Source organism: Ruditapes philippinarum, unplaced genomic scaffold (genome assembly GCF_026571515.1).
Source record: "Ruditapes philippinarum isolate M1 unplaced genomic scaffold, ASM2657151v2 ctg1068_1_1_1_1, whole genome shotgun sequence".
Lineage (NCBI taxonomy): Eukaryota > Metazoa > Mollusca > Bivalvia > Venerida > Veneridae > Ruditapes > Ruditapes philippinarum.
Window position 1 is genome coordinate 31,339 of NW_026864182.1, and position 19,854 is coordinate 51,192.

The 19,854-nt window shown below is 30.5% G+C and overlaps 1 protein-coding gene and 1 pseudogene across 1 annotated transcript; both read right to left on the reverse strand.

The window, feature by feature from the left end:
• Positions 1 to 7,292: 7,292 nt before the first annotated feature.
• Positions 7,293 to 8,971, reverse strand: LOC132724762 (serine-enriched protein-like; annotated as a pseudogene).
• A 3,211-nt stretch (positions 8,972 to 12,182) lies between these two features.
• On the reverse strand, positions 12,183 to 13,532 carry LOC132724749 (serine-enriched protein-like). Its single transcript, XM_060709706.1, has 4 exons — positions 13,276 to 13,532; positions 12,936 to 13,162; positions 12,607 to 12,764; positions 12,183 to 12,428 (listed from the first exon to the last, which is right to left on the reverse strand). Exons 1-4 carry the CDS (start codon positions 13,416 to 13,418, stop codon positions 12,372 to 12,374), a joined length of 585 nt encoding a protein of 194 aa, XP_060565689.1. The 5' UTR covers positions 13,419 to 13,532; the 3' UTR covers positions 12,183 to 12,371.
• Positions 13,533 to 19,854: the final 6,322 nt, after the last annotated feature.

The following is a 19,854-nucleotide window of genomic DNA, read 5'->3' on the forward strand; positions in this document are numbered from 1 at the left end:
TTAAACACTAAGAAATAAAAAAGTAAATTGCATTATGTTCTAACCGGAAGAAACTTAATAATTCACAATAGAACCTGAACTTGTGATTTAATACATTACAATCACATATAAATATGTATGTTTTACTAGAAGAAACTTAATATTGCATAATATAACATGAACTAATAATCAAATACACATGTGCATTACACTTTTATATAAAATGTATATTTTTAAGTATTGAATGATTAAACAAAACAGATTATTAATATATACTTGTAAAAATGACGTTGTAGGAGAAAAGTGTGAATGAAAATATTTTTAAGAAAAGTAAATCGGTGTACGGATTTCAAAAGCTTTATAAATAAAAGTGGACAGTTTTCTTATTATAGTAGTCGATTCATTGACATTAATTCGATAAATTTAGGTATGTTTGGGTCTTTTCCAGTAGTACTTTGGTAAATACTTCGTTCTTATTTCACAATATAAAGTACATTCTAATAAAAAATGGTATTCATCCTCGAGTTTGTTACATATTATACAAGTCATTTTCTTTCATTTCTTGGAATTTTGTTTGGTTTATGCCATCTCCCTGTTTCAATTAATAACCTATGTGCTGAAACTCTAAATCTTGTAAATGCTATTCTAAATTTCTGAATGTTAATTTGTTCAAGATACAATTTAAAATCAAAGTTTGAAAAAAAGAATGTAAAGGGAAGCTCTTGATGAATTGCGCAGAGATTCAGTCCAGTTTTGCATGTAGTTATCTTTAAGTCTCTGTTTTTACCAAGTTCAAAAATAAAATTTCATTTCCCACTCCCTGATTAACCCAAACATGATAAAACCCTAGTCTCTGAAGTAATTGTTTAATTGAATTTGCACAACATTTATAATTTGGTTTTTGTTCTATATTAAAGATCATCATATTGTAAACTTTTTTAATGTACAAATGTTGTTCCGATTTTCAAAATTTTAAACCAAAATTTTAAAATTTGTATCATTCTAAGCTGTATTAATTGTTCTCTGCCTAATTCTCCAAAAACGAAGTTATTTTGAGTTTGTGGCCTTACTCCTAATAAATTTTTGCAAAAAATTTCAAATGTATATTTCTATCTTTTTTGCTTCCATAAAACCCCATACCTCGCATCCATAGCTTAAAATAGGTGTTATTAACTTGTCAAAAAGGTCGAGTGTATGTGAAACTGAGATATTAAGAAAGGTTTGCATATAAGAGTTAAGTTTAAATATTGCCTTTAATGCTTGTCCTGAAAGTGCTTCGAAAGTTTTGGAAAATGACCCTCCCACTGTAAAAACGATTCCTAAATATGTGAATTTATTTACTATTTCAATTTCTGTATTTCCATATAAAAATCTTAAATTCTGCTGATTTCTCCCTCCCTTTTTAAAAACCATTATTTTTGTTTTATTTACGTTTAGTTTTAGTTTCCATTCGTCGCAATAATCTTTTAAAATATTTAATCCATTTTGAAGATCTTCTTTTGTTTCCGATATAATAGCAATGTCGTCCGCATATAATAATAAGAACAATTTTAGAGTACCTAAGTCTATGCCTTTAAAACCTTTTAATATAAAAGTATCTTCTAAGTCATTTATGTACATAGAAAAGAGAAAAGGGACAAGCTGTCCCCTTGACGGACCCCTAATGAACACATGAAAGTTTCGCTCAATGTATTTGATAATTTAATTCTGGATTTGACGTTTGTATAAATAGATTTCAAAACTTTCATTACTTTTCCCCTGACTCCTAATTTTATAAGCTTTAACCATAGATTATCCCTAACAATAAAATCAAATGCTTTTGTAAAGTCAACGAAGCAAACAAAAAGACGTTTATTTTCAGAAATTATATGATTAATTATACTTTGTAATACAAAAATATTATCTACAGTTCCCATCTTTGACCTAAATCCTGCTTGCGCGTCAATGTAAACGTGATAGTTCTCTGCCCAATTATTAAGACGTGTATTAAGTATTTTTGAAAAAAGTTTACCTAGGGTACTTAGTAATGTCACTCCCCTGTAATTTTCCGGTAAATTATTATCTCCTTTTTTATAGATAGGTATTTTGAAACCTTCAGACCACATTTGGGGAAAATAACCTTGTGATAGTAATTTGTTGAAAAGCTTGAGTAAATATGGTAGTAGCGAGTTAATTCCGTATTTGTAAAATTCATTTATAAAATAGTCGGGTCCTCCGGAACGATCATTCTTAAGTTCTGAGCATGCGCGTAATATTTCATTTTCCGTGATTTCTAAATCAAGTTCATCAAACATACACTGAAATTCCCCATTGACATATCGTTCGTTAAAATAAATTGCGTCATCGTCCGGTTGAAAAAAAATTGAATCTGGGTTATTTATCGCTTTAAAGTATTCGGCGAAATGTGTACAGGATATACTATGTTTTTCTGCCCTTATACCTGTATTCTTTAATAGCTTCCAATATTCTTTTGCATTTTTATAACGGAATTTTTCTCATTTTTCGGTTTCCTGAATATCGTGATTAAGCTTTTTATTTCTAATTAATGTTTAATAATCCGTTCTAGATTTTACCATATTTATTCTATTTTCTGTAGTTTTATCTGCTCTATAAATATTCAAGTTTCTATAAAATTCTTTTTGTTTCCCCTTACAGTCATTATCGTACCAATTATTTCTTTGTTTCGTTTTTCTATTTGGCCTTTTTCTGAAGATTGGGTCACATACACTGGACAAAAACTCATTAAATTCTTGTAAATTTTGATCTATATCTTGATTTTCCGAAACTAATTCCAAATTTTCGATTAATGCATCAAGTTTTAATGGTGCCAAATCGTTCAAAGATTCTAAAAATTCAAATTTCTTGTCATTATTCCATTTGTATGAGTTATTTGCATATTCACAGTTTTGATCATCTAAGTTTGTGTAATTGCTTTCTTCGTTTAGGGCAGCACGTTTGATTGAAAAATTTATCATACAGTGATAGGACATAATGTTCGGCTCCTCAACTTCGAATGAATTAAAAAATGGTATTAATCTTGGAAAACAAAGAACATAATCTACTGTACTACTGCCAGATTCCTTAATACATGTATATTTCCCTATGTGTTTGTCCTTACCAACCCTTCCGTTCATTATTCTCAATCCAGTCATTTTACAAAAATCTATTAAAAATCGCCCGTTTTCGTTTATAATTTGATCTTGAAATATCCTAGGTAAAACTAAATCTTCTGAATAATCTTCTGGCATGAGATTAAGATTAAAAAGATATTCATTTTCTACAAAGTCATGTAAATTTCCGACTCTGCTATTTAAATCGCCAGTGATAATAAAATTACAATTTCACCATAAACGCTTTGAAAATGTATCATATCTTCCATTAATAAATCAAAGATACAACAGTTACTTAAAACTTCCCTAGAACTCCCTTTCGGTACATTGTAACATAAACAACATAATACATCTGTATCATAATTAAACAAACACTTATCTAATCTTATCCACATAATATAGTCTTCCGTAGATTTTATAAATTCAACAAAATGTTTAATACTGTTTTTCACATATATAATAATACCGCCGCTGTCTCTGCGTGCGTTTTTATGTGTAAGTGTACGGTCAAGTTTATAATGCATAAAACCTTCTACATCACATGTAAATTTATCGTTTAACCATGTCTCTGTAAGTAAAATTATGTCTTTATTTGAAAATAATACACATATGCAAAACCATAAACATATAATAATTTTTTCACATTTGACAGCCAGTTTTTTTCCCCAATAAACAATCATCATATGCAATTCTATACGCATGCTGTAATATTATATTATCTGTTTTAGTCAGTTTAAACCAATATTTAATGATTTTTACATATCTCATAATATAAAGTGGATATCGTGCAAGTTCACCATATACAGCCGTTGAACATGTCGTCGTTTTAACCTTTAATAATTTTTTACAAAATTTGAGATGAATTCTTTCAATTTCCTTAGATTTACTGAATCCCCATATTTCTGATGCATAATTCAAAATGGAACCAACAAATGAATCAAATAATTGACAAATAATTTTAGGCTTTAATCTATATTTGTGACAATTAATAAGTAACAAATTTAAGGGAGTGTATTTTTCACAAGTCATTTTTTGACAGTAAGCATTTTCTAAATGCATTTGGTATAGAAATTAAATTCAAACACATGTACATTTTGTGTTTTCTTGTCATTTCCAATTATGTTTTTCATATTCAATTGATTTTTGTCTACAAATGTTGTTATTACAAGGTTGTTGTTATTGCATAAATCAAGAATTTATTGTCGGGAGCATACACGTACAGTTCTCAACTCAATATAAGGATTTTGTTGTTGTTGTTTTTTGTATATAAGTACATTTGGCGGTATATATATGAAAGAGTTTTTTGTTTGATAAGAATATAGTCATTCGTTATTTCCAAATTCTCTACGCTCGAACGAAAATAAATTATTTATCCCATAATAAAGGTAATCGGAGGAAGAAAGAACATCAATTACACAACTGCATTGCCGTATATCTACATTGCTAATACAGTTTCTATGAAACTGCACCAAAGTCGTGTATACATGTCAATTACATATCTCAACGTTTCACAAATTGGATAATCCAAAATGGCTTTCACGAGTTTTACTTTTTCTTTAGATTAGCCGTCAACAGCCAAAATTGCGAATCCTGAATCTTACGATGTCTTCCTTACACTTGCCGAAATTAGGATTGTTGTTGCGTGAAATTCGAATTCTGTTCTGATTATTATGTTCTTCATGTTTTGTTTCATTTTATATTTCGTTGCTTAAAAAGTTATATATATAAATGGTTGTTGGAATATAGGTTTATATTGCAAATAACCATTTATTTATGGTTATATAACCTGTCAGAAGATAAATAACAAATTTGTAATACAGCAAACATCATTTTTTAAAAAAAAAGGAAATATTTTTTCCCATAAATTGACAGCAGTCGTGTATATTATTAGTTATAGAGATTATTGACAGGTTATATGGCCCTATATTAACGGTTATATTGCAAATAGCCGTTTATATACGGCCATATAACCTGTCAATAATCTTTATAACGAATTTATAATACAGCAAGCATCATTTTTAAGAGAAAAAATAAGATTTCTTTATGAATCGACAGCAGCCGTGTATATTATTAGTTATAAAGATTGTTGACAGGTTATATGGCCGTATATAAACGGCTGTTTGTAAATATGACCCGAGCAGCTAGGCAGTTCAGTATTATAAAAAACTATATAGACGTCACGATTATCCAATGAAAAGCGACGTTACAAACGTGCAGTATTATAAAGGTTACTATAATACTGCACGTCTGTAACGTCCTTTTCATTGGATAATCGTGACGTTTATATAGTTTTATATACATGGCTGTTGTCAATTCATGTAGAAATATCACTTCATTATGTAGAAAAGGAAGTTTGCAGTATTATAAATTCGTTATAAAGAATTTAGACAGGTTATATGGCCGTATATAAACGGTTGTTTGAAATATACAAACAACCGTTTATATAAGGCCTTATAACCTGTCAAAAGTCTTTATAACTAATAATATAAACGTCACGCTTATTCAATGAAAAGCGACATTACAATAATGCAGTATTATATAAAACACTTGTATTTGTACAGATGAAATTTTCACAAATGTGAAAATATATTGAAGTTGGTAATTAATGCTGCTTCAAATATACATGCAGTCTTCATCAACGACCACATTTTATGAAACAATCTGTTAGCATACATAAAACAAAAACTAAATTTTAGTGACATTTCAATTATTTTCTATTTTACCATATTAAAACCACACATGGTGATCTGTCACAGCAAAACATGAGTAAAATAGTTATCTTATAATACAAAATATGAATGGAAATATACTTATTTCAAAACTTTTGTATATACATTTTCATCTCACGTCATTTGCGTTAAAATACAGAAAACATAGAGTCAAGTCGCGCTTAAGTATAATTGCATCAGCAGAAAAAAAATCGTTTCAATGTTGACATTTGTAAGTTTGACTATGTGATTAATAGAAAGTTATCTAGTATTGCATTTTAAGATGCCCCGTACATTCAATCAAAGATGTTATATTTCCGATCCTTAAAGATCGTTCAGCACGACATTATTGGTGTGCTTGTGGCAATTTAATTCTTTCTATTCAGCTATTTTCTTGTTGAGTGGTTCTAGTATTCCTCACTTGAATACTGTTGAATTACCTTAGGATATGTGGCCTGATTTTTAAATTTGTTATTTGACGTATTATCTGTGATATGCAGGCTTCATAACCTCTTATCCCCTTTCAAAATTCCATTTTATTTAGTTCCGCCCGTTGTTTTCTCGTTTACGGCACACGCATATTTTTACTTGGGGACCATATGCCGCTTTTCATGGAATGGCACTTACATGTCACATAGAAGGTTCCATGATAACCGCCTTATGAACACATCTGCGGATGTTTCAAAATTGTACTAGTTCATGTTAAATTCTGCTTAAGCCGGTGCTAGGGGGCGTGGAAGGTAATTTGCACTTGACAATACCGTCCATGAACAGGCTCAATCAAACCGAGCCTGCAACATTTTCAATATTGCCGTGTTGGGCTTTCTTAAACGATTCTTATTTTCTCTATTTTATCGCCACATTTTGCTTTATTGTATTTCAGATGATACTGTCTTGCGTACCTTAGGATTGCTGTTTCGTGAAAATTCGGATTCGGCCCGATTTACGAATGTAATTAAAGCCGTGATTTGACTATGTTATGCATGTATTCGTTTAGTTTCATTGCTTAATTAATTGAACTCATTGGATAAAATCATGTATCCAGTTTTATTCGAATCGGTAATTGAATTCAGTTTTAAACCTTCACGCATCCAATATCATTCATGTAATGTATGGAACACAAAGTTTTGACGGTTTAAAGAATCGTCAACTGAATATTCCCCTATAGTTTACAGTTATTTCCCTTTAACTATATTGCTATATTTTCCTTTCTTTCATTTTCTATTTTACATTTTGCATAAACCACACATATATAGCTTTTGGCATAATTAATGCAATATTGAATTAGGTCTGAATGTCTTAATCTTGCCATGTTTATACCGTTATTTCATCTTCATAGATAAATGATACTTATTTGGCTTTTTGTCTTCATACTTTTGTTTCTTATGTAGAGGATTACTTATTCTAATTAAGTGAAAAATATTTTTTAACCAAGAAACGTTTCATTTTTATTCTTTATTTTATTCATAGCTTATATATCAACAAATGTAAAAAATATCAGCAACAATTGATCCATGAACAGACAACAAATAACAATTAATACTACAGCACATCTATAAGAAGTTCCTTGTAACATAGTGCATTCATACATGTGTCTCCTCAAGTCTGGCAATGTGGCGTCTGTCCAACACGGAATATATCTGAAAAGTATAAACATAAAATATAAACAACGAGTAGACAAATATTTGTATATTATGCGACAATATAAGTATTTTATGCAGATATGCCCAGATAAAATCAATTCAGTTAAACTGTTGCCTGTCAAATGAATTTGGAAAACCTTTTTTTGGACAGTTATTTACAAGTCAATAAAATTACCTTATCAAATAGTATTTTTGTAGCTTTGTGCTGACTGTAACATCTTGTAGAAAAGAGAAGTTTCTCAGCTCTTCCGACCTTTATAAATCGTTCGACAAAATCTAAACACGCATTGCATAGATCTCGAAGCTCAAACTGGGAGGCAGCGCAATACAAACCTGAAAACACAAGAAAAATATCATATGAGTTTAAAGCATAAATACATTATCAGTATGGCCATTCAAAAGTAAAACATCCGATATTATCAGGTGATTTTTGTTACATACGTTTTCAGTAAACTCCTTTTTTTTAAATTATAAATTTTGTAATGTGATTAGATAATTATATTTACCAGCAACGGTTTCCTCGGTGATATTCACACTTCCGCAGTGAATAAACTGTACCAACATTCGGAACACTTCAGAATCGTATTTCTTGACAGGGATAATAAGTCTCTGTGATAATGACCGACCAATTCCAACTGTTGCATTTTTCTCACTTTTCTTGTTCTTTTTTTAAGTTTTTTTCTTGATTAGCTGCTTCCATGGACATGTGTTTCAAAATCAGTTGATACATGATTCTGAAAAAAAAGTAATGTATGAATAAATATGTAATGGGGCGATTGAGGTACTCTATTACTTTCGAGTGGACAAATCACGAAATATTCAGCCAAATAAAATTAAGATTCTTACCTACTCCGTGTACCCATGATGGCACGAACACCATGTATACGGGCACTTCACGTGGTCCAACTATAAACGTGACGTCACACATTTCAGGCATTGCCAGAATTAATTTTAGGTGCTCGGAAAGCGCATGCGTACTACTGAAGTTCATTACTTCTTCGTGGGTGGTGTCATATGATCTGCTGTCAAGACTGTCACGTGACCCCCAAGAACTCACTGATTCCACATCAGAAATGTCTGTAGATTCATAGCCTGACGAAGAATCTGAAAACATAAAACGCACATAATTATATTCATTATAAATAATTCAAGTTACAAGTAAAAATTTAAGCTCGTAGACATTTGTTAATTTCGTTAAAACAAATAAATCAATCACTGAAGAGTAAATCATTCTTAAATATTACCATCATAGTCGAAATCAATGGCTTTATTTTCAAACAAGTCATCATTTCCAGTGGGATCCATTAATGGAAGAGTTGCATATGAACAATTCATGTTAATTTATTACTGAGATACTGAATTGGTACGCTTAAATTGGTAAATGAATGAAAATAATAAGATTTTTGTCTATATATACAGGCATCAAAATGTTAAAGCTTTCCTTGATTACATTTTACTCTTGACTTGTGACATAGTGAATCTTGTCACTTAATGATGCCCTTAACTTAATAGTAATCACAGTAGTTTGTGTTTGAATCTGGCGTGAAAAAGGTGTGAAAAATATCTAGCAAACCTAAATAATAAGGTTGAAGCAAACAAATAAGAGAGTGTATTTTTCACAAGTCATTTTTTGACAGTAAGCATTTTCTAAATGCATTTGGTATAGAAATTAAATTCAAACACATGTACATTTTGTGTTTTCTTGTCATTTCCAATTATGTTTTTCATATTCAATTGATTTTTTTCTACAAATGTTGTTATTACAAGGCTGTTGTTATTGCATAAATCAAGAATTTATTGTCGGGAGCATACACGTACAGTTCTCAACTCAATATAAGGATTTTGTTGTTGTTGTTTTTTGTATATAAGTACATTTGGCGGTATATATATGAACGAGTTTTTTGTTTGATAAGAATATAGTCATTCGTTATTTCCAAATTCTCTACGCTCGAACGAAGATAAATTATTTATCCCATAATAAAGGTAATCGGAGGAAGAAAGAACATCAATTACACAACTGCATTGCCGTATATCTACATTGCTAATACAGTTTCTATGAAACTGCACCAAAGTCGTGTATACATGCCAATTACATATCTCAACGTTTCACAAATTGGATAATCCAAAATGGCTTTCGCGAGTTTTACTTTTTCTTTAGATTAGCCGTCAACAGCCAAAATTGCGGATCCTGAATCTTACGATGTCTTCCTTACACTTGCCGAAATTAGGATTGTTGTTGCGTGAAATTCGAATTCTTTTCTGATTATTATGTTCTTCATGTTTTGTTTCATTTTATATTTCGTTGCTTAAAAAGTTATATATATAAATGGTTGTTGGAATATAGGTTTATATTGCAAATAACCATTTATTTATGGTTATATAACCTGTCAGAAGATAAATAACAAATTTGTAATACAGCAAACATCATTTTTTAAAAAAAAGGAAATATTTTTTTCCCATAAATTGACAGCAGTCGTTTATATTATTAGTTATAGAGATTATTGACAGGTTATATGGCCCTATATTAACGGTTATATTGCAAATAGCCGTTTATATACGGCCATATAACCTGTCAACAATCTTTATAACGAATTTATAATACAGCAAGCATCATTTTTAAGAGAAAAAAATAAGATTTCTTTATAAATCGACAGCAGCCGTGTATATTATTAGTTATAAAGATTGTTGACAAGTTATATGGCCGTATATAAACGGCTGTTTGTAAATATGACCCGAGCAGCTAGGCAGTTCAGTATTATAAAAAACTATATAGACGTCACGATTATCCAATGAAAAGCGACGTTACAAACGTGCAGTATTATAAAGGTTACTATAATACTGCACGTCTGTAACGTCCTTTTCATTGGATAATCGTGACGTTTATATAGTTTATATATAACATGGCTGTTGTCAATTCATGTAGAAATATCACTTCATTATGTAGAAAAGGAAGTTTGCAGTATTATAAATTCGTTATAAAGAATTTAGACAGGTTATATGGCCGTATATATACGGATGTTTGAAATATACAAACAACCGTTTATATAAGGCCTTATAACCTGTCAAACGTCTTTATAACTAATAATATAAACGTCACGCTTATTCAATGAAAAGCGACATTACAATAATGCAGTATTATATAAAACACTTGTATTTGTACAGATGAAATTTTCACAAATGTGAAAATATATTGAAGTTGGTAATTAATGCTGCTTCAAATATACATGCAGTCTTCATCAACGACCATTTCATAAAATGAAACAATCTGTTAGCATACATAAAACAAAAACTAAATTTTAGTGACATTTCAATTATTTTCTATTTTACCATATTAAAACCACACATGGTGATCTGTCACAGCAAAACATGAGTAAAATAGTTATCTTATAATACAAAATATGAATGGAAATATACTTATTTTAAAACGGTTGTGTATACATTTTCATCTCACGTCATTTGCGTTAAAATACAGAAAACATAGAGTCAAGTCGCGCTTAAGTATAATTGCATCAGCAGAAAAAAAATCGTTTCCATGTTGACATTTGTAAGTTTGACTATGTGATTAATAGAAAGTTATCTAGTATTGCATTTTAAGATGCCCGTACATTCAATCAAAGATGTTATATTTCCGATCCTTAAAGATCGTTCAGCACGACATTATTGGTGTGCTTGTGGCAATTAGTTCTTTCTATTTAGCTATTTTCTTGTTGAGTGGTTCTAGTATTCCTAACTTGAATACTGTTGAATCACCTTAGGATATGTGGCCTGATTTTTAAATTTGTTATTTGACGTATTATCTGTGATATGCAGGCTTCATAACCTCTTATCCCCTTTCAAAATTCCATTTTATTTAGTTCCGCCCATTGTTTTCTCGTTTACGGCACACGCATATTTTTACTTGGGGACCATATGCCGCTTTTCATGGAATGGCACTTACGTGTCACATAGAAGGTTCCATGATAACCGCCATATGAACACATCTGTGGATGTTTCAAAATTGTACTAGTTCATGTTAAATTCTGCTTAAGCCGGTGCTAGGGGGCGTGGAAGGTAATTTGCACTTGACAATACCGTCCATGAACAGGCTCAATCAAACCGAGCCTGCAACATTTTCAATATTGCCGTGTTGGGCTTTCTTAAACGATTCTTATTTTCTCTATTTTATCGCCACATTTTGCTTTATTGTATTTCAGATGATACTGTCTTGCGTACATTAGGATTGCTGTTTCGTGAAAATTCGGATTCGGCCCGATTTACGAATGTAATTAAAGCCGTGATTTGACTATGTTATGCATGTATTCGTTTAGTTTCATTGCTTAATTAATTGAACTCATTGGATAAAATCATGTATCCAGTTTTATTCGAATCGGTAATTGAATTCAGTTTTAAACCTTCACTCATTCAATATCATTCATGTAATGTATGGAACACAAAGTTTTGACGGTTTAAAGAATCGTCGACTGAATATTCCCCTATAGAGTTTACAGTTATTTTCCTTTAACTATATTGCTATATTTTCCTTTCTTTCATTTTCTATTTTACATTTTGCATAAACCACACATTTAAGCTTTTGGCATAACTAATGCAATATTGAATTAGGTCTGAATGTCTTAATCTTGCCATGTTTATACCGTTATTTCAAGCCCAAAGTTCAAGCATTTGATGAAGATGAAATTTCTTCATAGATAAATGATACTTATTTGGCTTTTTGTCTTCATATTTTTGTTTCTTATGTAGAGGATTACTTATTCTAATTAAGTGAAAAATATTTTTTAACCAAGAAACGTTTCATTTTTAATCTTTATTTCATTCATAGCTTATATATCAACAAATGTAAAAAAAATATCAGCAACAATTGATCCATGAACAGACAACAAATAACAATTAATACTACAGCACATCTATAAGAAGTACCTTGTAACATAGTGCATTCATACATGTGTCTCCTCAAGTCTGGCAATGTGGCGTCTGTCCAACACGGAATATATCTGAAAAGTATAAACATAAAAATATAAACAACGAGTAGACAAATATTTGTATATTATGCGACAATATAAATACAATGTATTTTATGCAGATATGCCCAGATAAAATCAATTCAGTTGCCTGTCAAATGAATTTGGAAAACCTTTTTTTGGACAGTTATTTACAATTCAATAAAATTACCTTATCAAATAGTATTTTTGTAGCTTTGTGCTGACTGTAACATCTTGTAGAAAAGAGAAGTTTCTCAGCTCTTCCGACCTTGATACATCGTTCGACAAAATCTAAACACGCATTGCATAGATCTCGAAGCTCAAACTGGGAGGCAGCACAATACAAACCTGAAAACACAAGAAAAAATCATTTGAGTTTAAAGCATAAATACATTATCAGTATGGCCATTCAAAAGTAATACATCCGATATTATCAGGTGATTTTTGTTACAAACGTTTTCAGTAAACTCCTTTTTTTAAATTATAAATTTTGTAATGTGATTAGATAATTATATTTACCAGCAACGGTTTCCTCAGTGATATTCACACTTCCGCAGTGAATAAACTGTACCAACATTCGGAAAACTTCAGAATCGTATTTCTTGACAGGGATAATAAGTCTCTGTGATAATGACCGACCAATTCCAACTGTTGCATTTTTCTTACTTTTCTTGTTCTTTTTTAAATTTTTTTCTTGATCAGCTGCTTCCATGGACATGTGTTTCAAAATCAGTTGATACATGATTCTGAAATAAAAAGTTATGTATGAATAAATATGTAATGGGGCGATTGAGGTACTCTATTACTTTCGAGTGGACAAATCACGAAATATTCAGCCAAATAAAATTAAGATTCTTACCTACTCCGAGTACCCATGATGGCACGAACACCATGTACGGGCACTTCACGTGGTCCAACTATAAACGTGACGTCACACATTTCAGGCATTGCCAGAATTAATTTTAGGTGCTCGGAAAGCGCATGCGTACTACTGAAGTTCATTACTTCTTCGTGGGTGGTGTCATATGATCTGCTGTCAAGACTGTCACGTGACCCCCAAGAACTCACTGATTCCACATCAGAAATGTCTGTAGATTCATAGCCTGACGAAGAATCTGAAAACATAAAATGCACATAATTATATTCATTATAAATAATTCAAGTTACAAGTAAAAGTTTAAGCTCGTAGACATTTGTTAATTTCGTTAAAACAAATAAATCAATCACTGAAGAGTAAATCATTCTTAAATATTACCATCATAGTTGAAATCAATAGCTTTATTTTCAAACAAGTCATCATTTCCAGTGGGATCCATTAATGGAAGAGTTGCATATGAACAATTCATGTTAATTTATTACTGAGATACTGAATTTATACGCTCAAATTGGTAAATGAATGAAAATAATAAGATTTTTGTCTATATATACAGGCATCAAAATGTTAAAGCTTTCCTTGATTACATTTTACTCTTGACTTGTGACATAGTGAATCTTGTCACTTAATGATGCCCTTAACTTAATAGTAATCACAGTAGTTTGTGTTTGAATCTGGCGTGAAAAAGGTGTGAAAAATATCTAGCAAACCTAACTAATAAGTTTAAAGCAAACAAATAAGAGAGTGTATTTTTCACAAGTCATTTTTTGACAGTAAGCATTTTCTAAATGCATTTGGTATAGAAATTAAATTCAAACACATGTACATTTTGTGTTTTCTTGTCATTTCCAATTATGTTTTTCATATTCAATTGATTTTTTTCTACAAATGTTGTTATTACAAGGTTGTTGTTATTGCATAAATCAAGAATTTATTGTCGGGAGCATACACGTACAGTTCTCAACTCAATATAAGGATTTTGTTGTTGTTGTTTTTTGTATATAAGTACATTTGGCGGTATATATATGAAAGAGTTTTTTGTTTGATAAGAATATAGTCATTCGTTATTTCCAAATTCTCTACGCTCGAACGAAAATAAATTATTTATCCCATAATAAAGGTAATCGGAGGAAGAAAGAACATCAATTACACAACTGCATTGCCGTATATCTACATTGCTAATACAGTTTCTATGAAACTGCACCAAAGTCGTGTATACATGTCAATTACATATCTCAACGTTTCACAAATTGGATACTCCAAAATGGCTTTCACGAGTTTTACTTTTTCTTTAGATTAGCCGTCAACAGCCAAATTTGCGAATCCTGAATCTTACGATGTCTTCCTTACACTTGCCGAAATTAGGATTGTTGTTGCGTGAAATTCATTCGTTTTGTTTCATTTTATATATCGTTGCTTAAAAAGTTATATATATAAATGGTTGTTGGAATATAGGTTTATATTGCAAATAACCATTTATTTATGGTTATATAACCTGTCAGAAGATAAATAACAAATTTGCAATACAGCAAACATCATTTTTTTTAAAAAAAGGAAATATTTTTTTCCCATAAATTGACAGCGGTCGTGTATATTATTAGTTATAGAGATTATTGACAGGTTATATGGCCCTATATTAACGGTTATATTGCAAATAGCCGTTCATATACGGCCATATAACCTGTCAATAATCTTTATAACGAATTTATAATACAGCAAGCATCATTTTTAAGAGAAAAAAATAAGATTTCTTTATGAATCGACAGCAGCCGTGTATATTATTAGTTATAAAGATTGTTGACAGGTTATATGGCCGTATATAAACGGCTGTTTGTAAATATGACCCGAGCAGCTAGGCAGTTCAGTATTATAAAAAACTATATAGACGTCACGATTATCCAATGAAAAGCGACGTTACAAACGTGCAGTATTATAAAGGTTACTATAATACTGCACGTCTGTAACGTCCTTTTCATTGGATAATCGTGACGTTTATACAGTTTTATATACATGGCTGTTGTCAATTCATGTAGAAATCTCACTTCATTATGTAGAAAAGGAAGTTTGCAGTATTATGATGAAATGATTAGTGACACATCTAACAATATAGATGATGTTATTAATGTTTTTGAGCAACTAATACTGGCTAATTGTTCTGAATTCAAAAGGAAAATAATAATAAGAAACACAAGATATAAATGTAAATGGTTTGATCATGACTGTAAGCAAAGTAGAAGAGAGAAACTCAAATGTTTAAGAAAGTTCAGAAAAAAGCAAAAGTCTCAGTGATTTGAATCAATATATTGATTGTAAAAGGAATTTTAATAAGTTGTGTAAGGTAAAGAAATCAAATTTTGATAGATGTACCCTTCATTCAATTATGGCTTCTATTGACAACCAAAAGCAATTCTGGAAGAAAATTAAACTTTCAAAACAAACAATACAAACAAGGCCTAAAATATCTTTAAATCAATGGTATGAGCATTTCAAATCAGTTTTTCAATCAGATACAAATACTGTATATGAAAGTAATGCTGTAAATGATGAATCAATTAGCTATACTGAAAATGATGTTTTATACAATAACTGTTACAATGGAGTAGAAAATGAAGTAGAAAACATATTGTTTAATGGTGAAATTACAGATGAAGAGATTAAAAATACTATAACTGAGCTGAAACGAAATAAATCAACAGCAGGAGATTTAATACCTGAACATTTTATTCAAACAATTGATTTATTATTACCATATCTGCGTAAACTGTTTAATAGGATATTTTTAAGAAGTGGTTTGTTTCCTGAAAAGTGGTCTCTTTCAGTACTTGTTCCTATCCATAAAAAAGGGCCAACTAATAACCCTGATAATTATAGGGGAATAGCTTTGTTAGAAATTTGTAGTAAAATATATATTAGTGTTTTAAACAAACGATTAACATTTTTTACAAGTGCATATGACAGATTAACTGAGGCACAAGCAGGATTTCGTTCTGGGTATTCTACTATAGATAATGGTTTTATACTCTATTCTATTGCAAATAAGTTTTTATGTCAAAAACGTAGAAAGTTGTATGTGGCTTTTATTGATTTTAAAAAAGCCTTTGACAGCATTGACAGATCAAAGTTGTATTTAGTTTTACATCATCAGGGCATTAAAGGTAATCTTTTAAGGGCAATTAAAGGTATTTATAATTCTGTCAAAGCTTGTGTCAGAATGGATTCTAAACATAGTGAATTTTTTGAGTGTCCTCTTGGGTTACGTCAGGGCTGTAATTTAAGCCCGATGCTTTTTTCTCTTTTTATAAATGAACTATATGATGCTATAGCATCCAGTGGTATTGCTGGAATACAGCTGACACCAGATACTGTACAAATTTTACTTTTACTATTTGCTGATGATGTTGCTTTGACTGCTGATACTGTAAATGGGTTACAGAAACAATTAAATATTTTGTCAAAATATTGTAATGATTGGAAATTGTCTGTTAATATTGAAAAGTCTAAAATTTTGGTCTTTAGAAAAGGTGGCTACTTATCTCGTCATGAAAAATGGACATATAATAACAACCAATTTCAATGTGTTAATGGATTCTCCTACGTTGGGTTATATTTTAGTAGTAAGCTATCGATGCAAAAGATGGCTGAGAACAATGCTAATAAAGCTAAGAGAGTTTTAGTCTCCTTATTATCTTCATTGAATCATTTAATGCCTATGTCAAAAAATGTATTTTTTAAGTTGTTTGATGCTAAAATTGCCCCCATTCTTTTGTATGGATCAGAAATTTGGGGTCTTGAATATATGTATAATATTGAAAAAATACAGTTGTATGCATGTAAACGATATATGAATGCACCCCTACGTTCTTGTAATGCTGTAATTGTTGGTGACTGTGGAAGATACCCAATGCATATTTTAAGTAGTATACGCTGTATTAAATTTTGGCTAAGAGTTCTTTCTATGCAAGATTATAGATATGTCAAAAAATGTTACCATATGTTGTTGTATTATGACAGTATTGGATATAGAAATTGGGCTTCTAATGTTAAATTGTTTTTATATAGAAACGGTTTTGGTTATATTTGGGAACAGCAGCATGTTTCAAATATAAAGTTATTTTTAAAACAGCTCGATTTAAGGCTTAAAGATCAGTATCTACAAGATTGGTCTGCTGAATGTCATTCAAATGCTAAACTTACGTCTTATATTAATTATAAATCAGTGTTTGAGTATGAAAATTACCTTGATATTGTTGACATCAAGAAATTTAGGAATGCTTTAGTAAGTCTTCGGTCATCATCACACCCTTTAATGATTGAAAAAGGGAGACACGTAGGTATTGATAGAAATCAAAGATTTTGTTTCTTTTGTGAAGACCAGATTGAAAATGAATTTCATTTTATTTTAGTTTGTTCAACTTATAGTCATCTAAGAGAAAATTATATTAACAAAAAATATTATAATAATCCAACTTTGAACAAATTTCATGTATTAATGTCATCCAGAAAAGAACAGACAATAAAATGTTTAGCTATGTTTATTTATTATGCTCTAAAGCTGAGGTCATCATTATTGCAGTGTTAACATGTTGATTAATTTTAATCTTTATGTCAATTGATTATAGCAACAATCTAGATTATCTATATTTTATACTATTTTTTATGTCAATTGATTATAGCAACAATCTAGATTATCTAGATTTAATACTTGAAGGTAATCTCCCTTATTTAAGGGCATGTTTGAATTAATACAACCTTGTTCCTGTTTTTTCTTGTTTTTCGTTTCTTCAAGATGCAGGAACAGGCAAATTAAATAGTCACTGTTTATATTTTCGTTTTTATAAAACTACTTATATACTTGTTTATATATGTAAATATGTTGATTACTGTAGATTTTCATCGTATTTGTGATTTTGTGTTATAATATGTAAATATGTTTTGTGTTTATTGTGATTTACGAGTCTTGCTTGTTATGTTAATTACTGTAAATTTTCACTTTTTTTTTGTGATTATGTCTTATAATATGTAATTATGTTTTATGTTTATTGTGATGTATGGGCTGGTGGCCTGAATCATCTTAATAAAGAATTGAAGAATTGAATTGAAAAATTCGTTATAAAGAATTTAGACAGGTTATATGGCCGTATATAAACGGTTGTTTGAAATATACAAACAACCGTTTATATAAGGCCTTATAACCTGTCAAAAGTCTTTATAACTAATAATATAAACGTCACGCTTATTCAATGAAAAGCGACATTACAATAATGCAGTATTATATAAAACACTTGTATTTGTACAGATATACACAAATGTGAAAATATATTGAAGTTGGTAATTAATGCTGTTTCAAATATACATGCAGTCTTCATCAACGACCTTATTTTATGAAACAATCTGTTAGCATACATTAAAACAAAAACTAAATTTTAGTGACATTTCAATTAATTTCTATTTTACCATATTAAAACCACACATGGTGATCTGTCACAGCAAAACATGAGTGAAATAGTTATCTTATAATACAAAATATGAATGGAAATATACTTATTTCAAAACTTTTGTATATACATTTTCATCTCACGTCATTTGCGTTAAAATACAGAAAACATAGAGTCACGTCGCGGTTAAGTATAATTGCATCAGCAGAAAAAAAATCGTTTCAATGTTGACATTTGTAAGTTTGACTATGTGATAAATAGAAAGTTATCTAGTATTGCATTTTAAGATGCCCCGTACATTCAATCAAAGATGTTATATTTCCGATCCTTACAGATCGTTCAGCACGACATTATTGGTGTGCTTGTGGCAATTTAGTTCTTTCTATTCAGCTATTTTCTTGTTGAGTGGTTCTAGTATTCCTCACTTGAATACTGTTGAATTACCTTAGGATATGTGGCCTGCTTTTTAAATTTGTTATTTGACGTATTATCTGTGATATGCAGGCTTCATAACCTCTTATCCCCTTTCAAAATTCCATTTTATTTAGTTCCGCCCATTGTTTTCTCGTTTACGGCACACGCATATTTTTACTTGGGGACCATATGCCGCTTTTCATGGAATGGCACTTACGTGTCACATAGAAGGTTCCATGATAACCGCCATATGAACACATCTGCGGATGTTTCAAAATTGTACAAGTTCATATTAAATTCTGCTTAAGTCGGTGCTAGGGGGCGTGGAAGGTAATTTGCACTTGACAATACCGTCCATGAACAGGCTCAATCAAACCGAGCCTGCAACATTTTCAATATTGCCGTGTTGTGCTTTCTTAAAGGATTCTTATTTTCTCTATTTTATCGCCACATTTTGCTTTATTGTATTTCAGATGATACTGCCTTGCGTACATTAGGATTGCTGTTTCGTGAAAATTCGGATTCGGCCCGATTTACGAATGTAATTAAAGCCGTGATTTGACTATGTTATGCATGTATTCGTTTAGTTTCATTGCTTAATTATTTGAACTCATTGGATAAAATCATGTATCCAGTTTTATTCGAATCGGAAATTGAATTCAGTTTTAAACCTTCACTCATTCAATATCATTCATGTAATGTATGGAACAAAGTT

Bases quoted from the DNA above. Each gene is read 5' to 3' on its own strand.
- LOC132724749 (XM_060709706.1), bottom strand. From the start codon at position 13,418: ATGAACTTCAGTAGTACGCATGCGCTTTCCGAGCACCTAAAATTAATT. The intron at 12,765-12,935 runs GTAAATATAATT...TTGTGTTTTCAG, and splicing joins CACTGAGGAAACCGTTGCTG to GTTTGTATTGTGCTGCCTCC. The intron at 12,429-12,606 runs GTAATTTTATTG...TATACTTTTCAG, and splicing joins CAAAAATACTATTTGATAAG to ATATATTCCGTGTTGGACAG.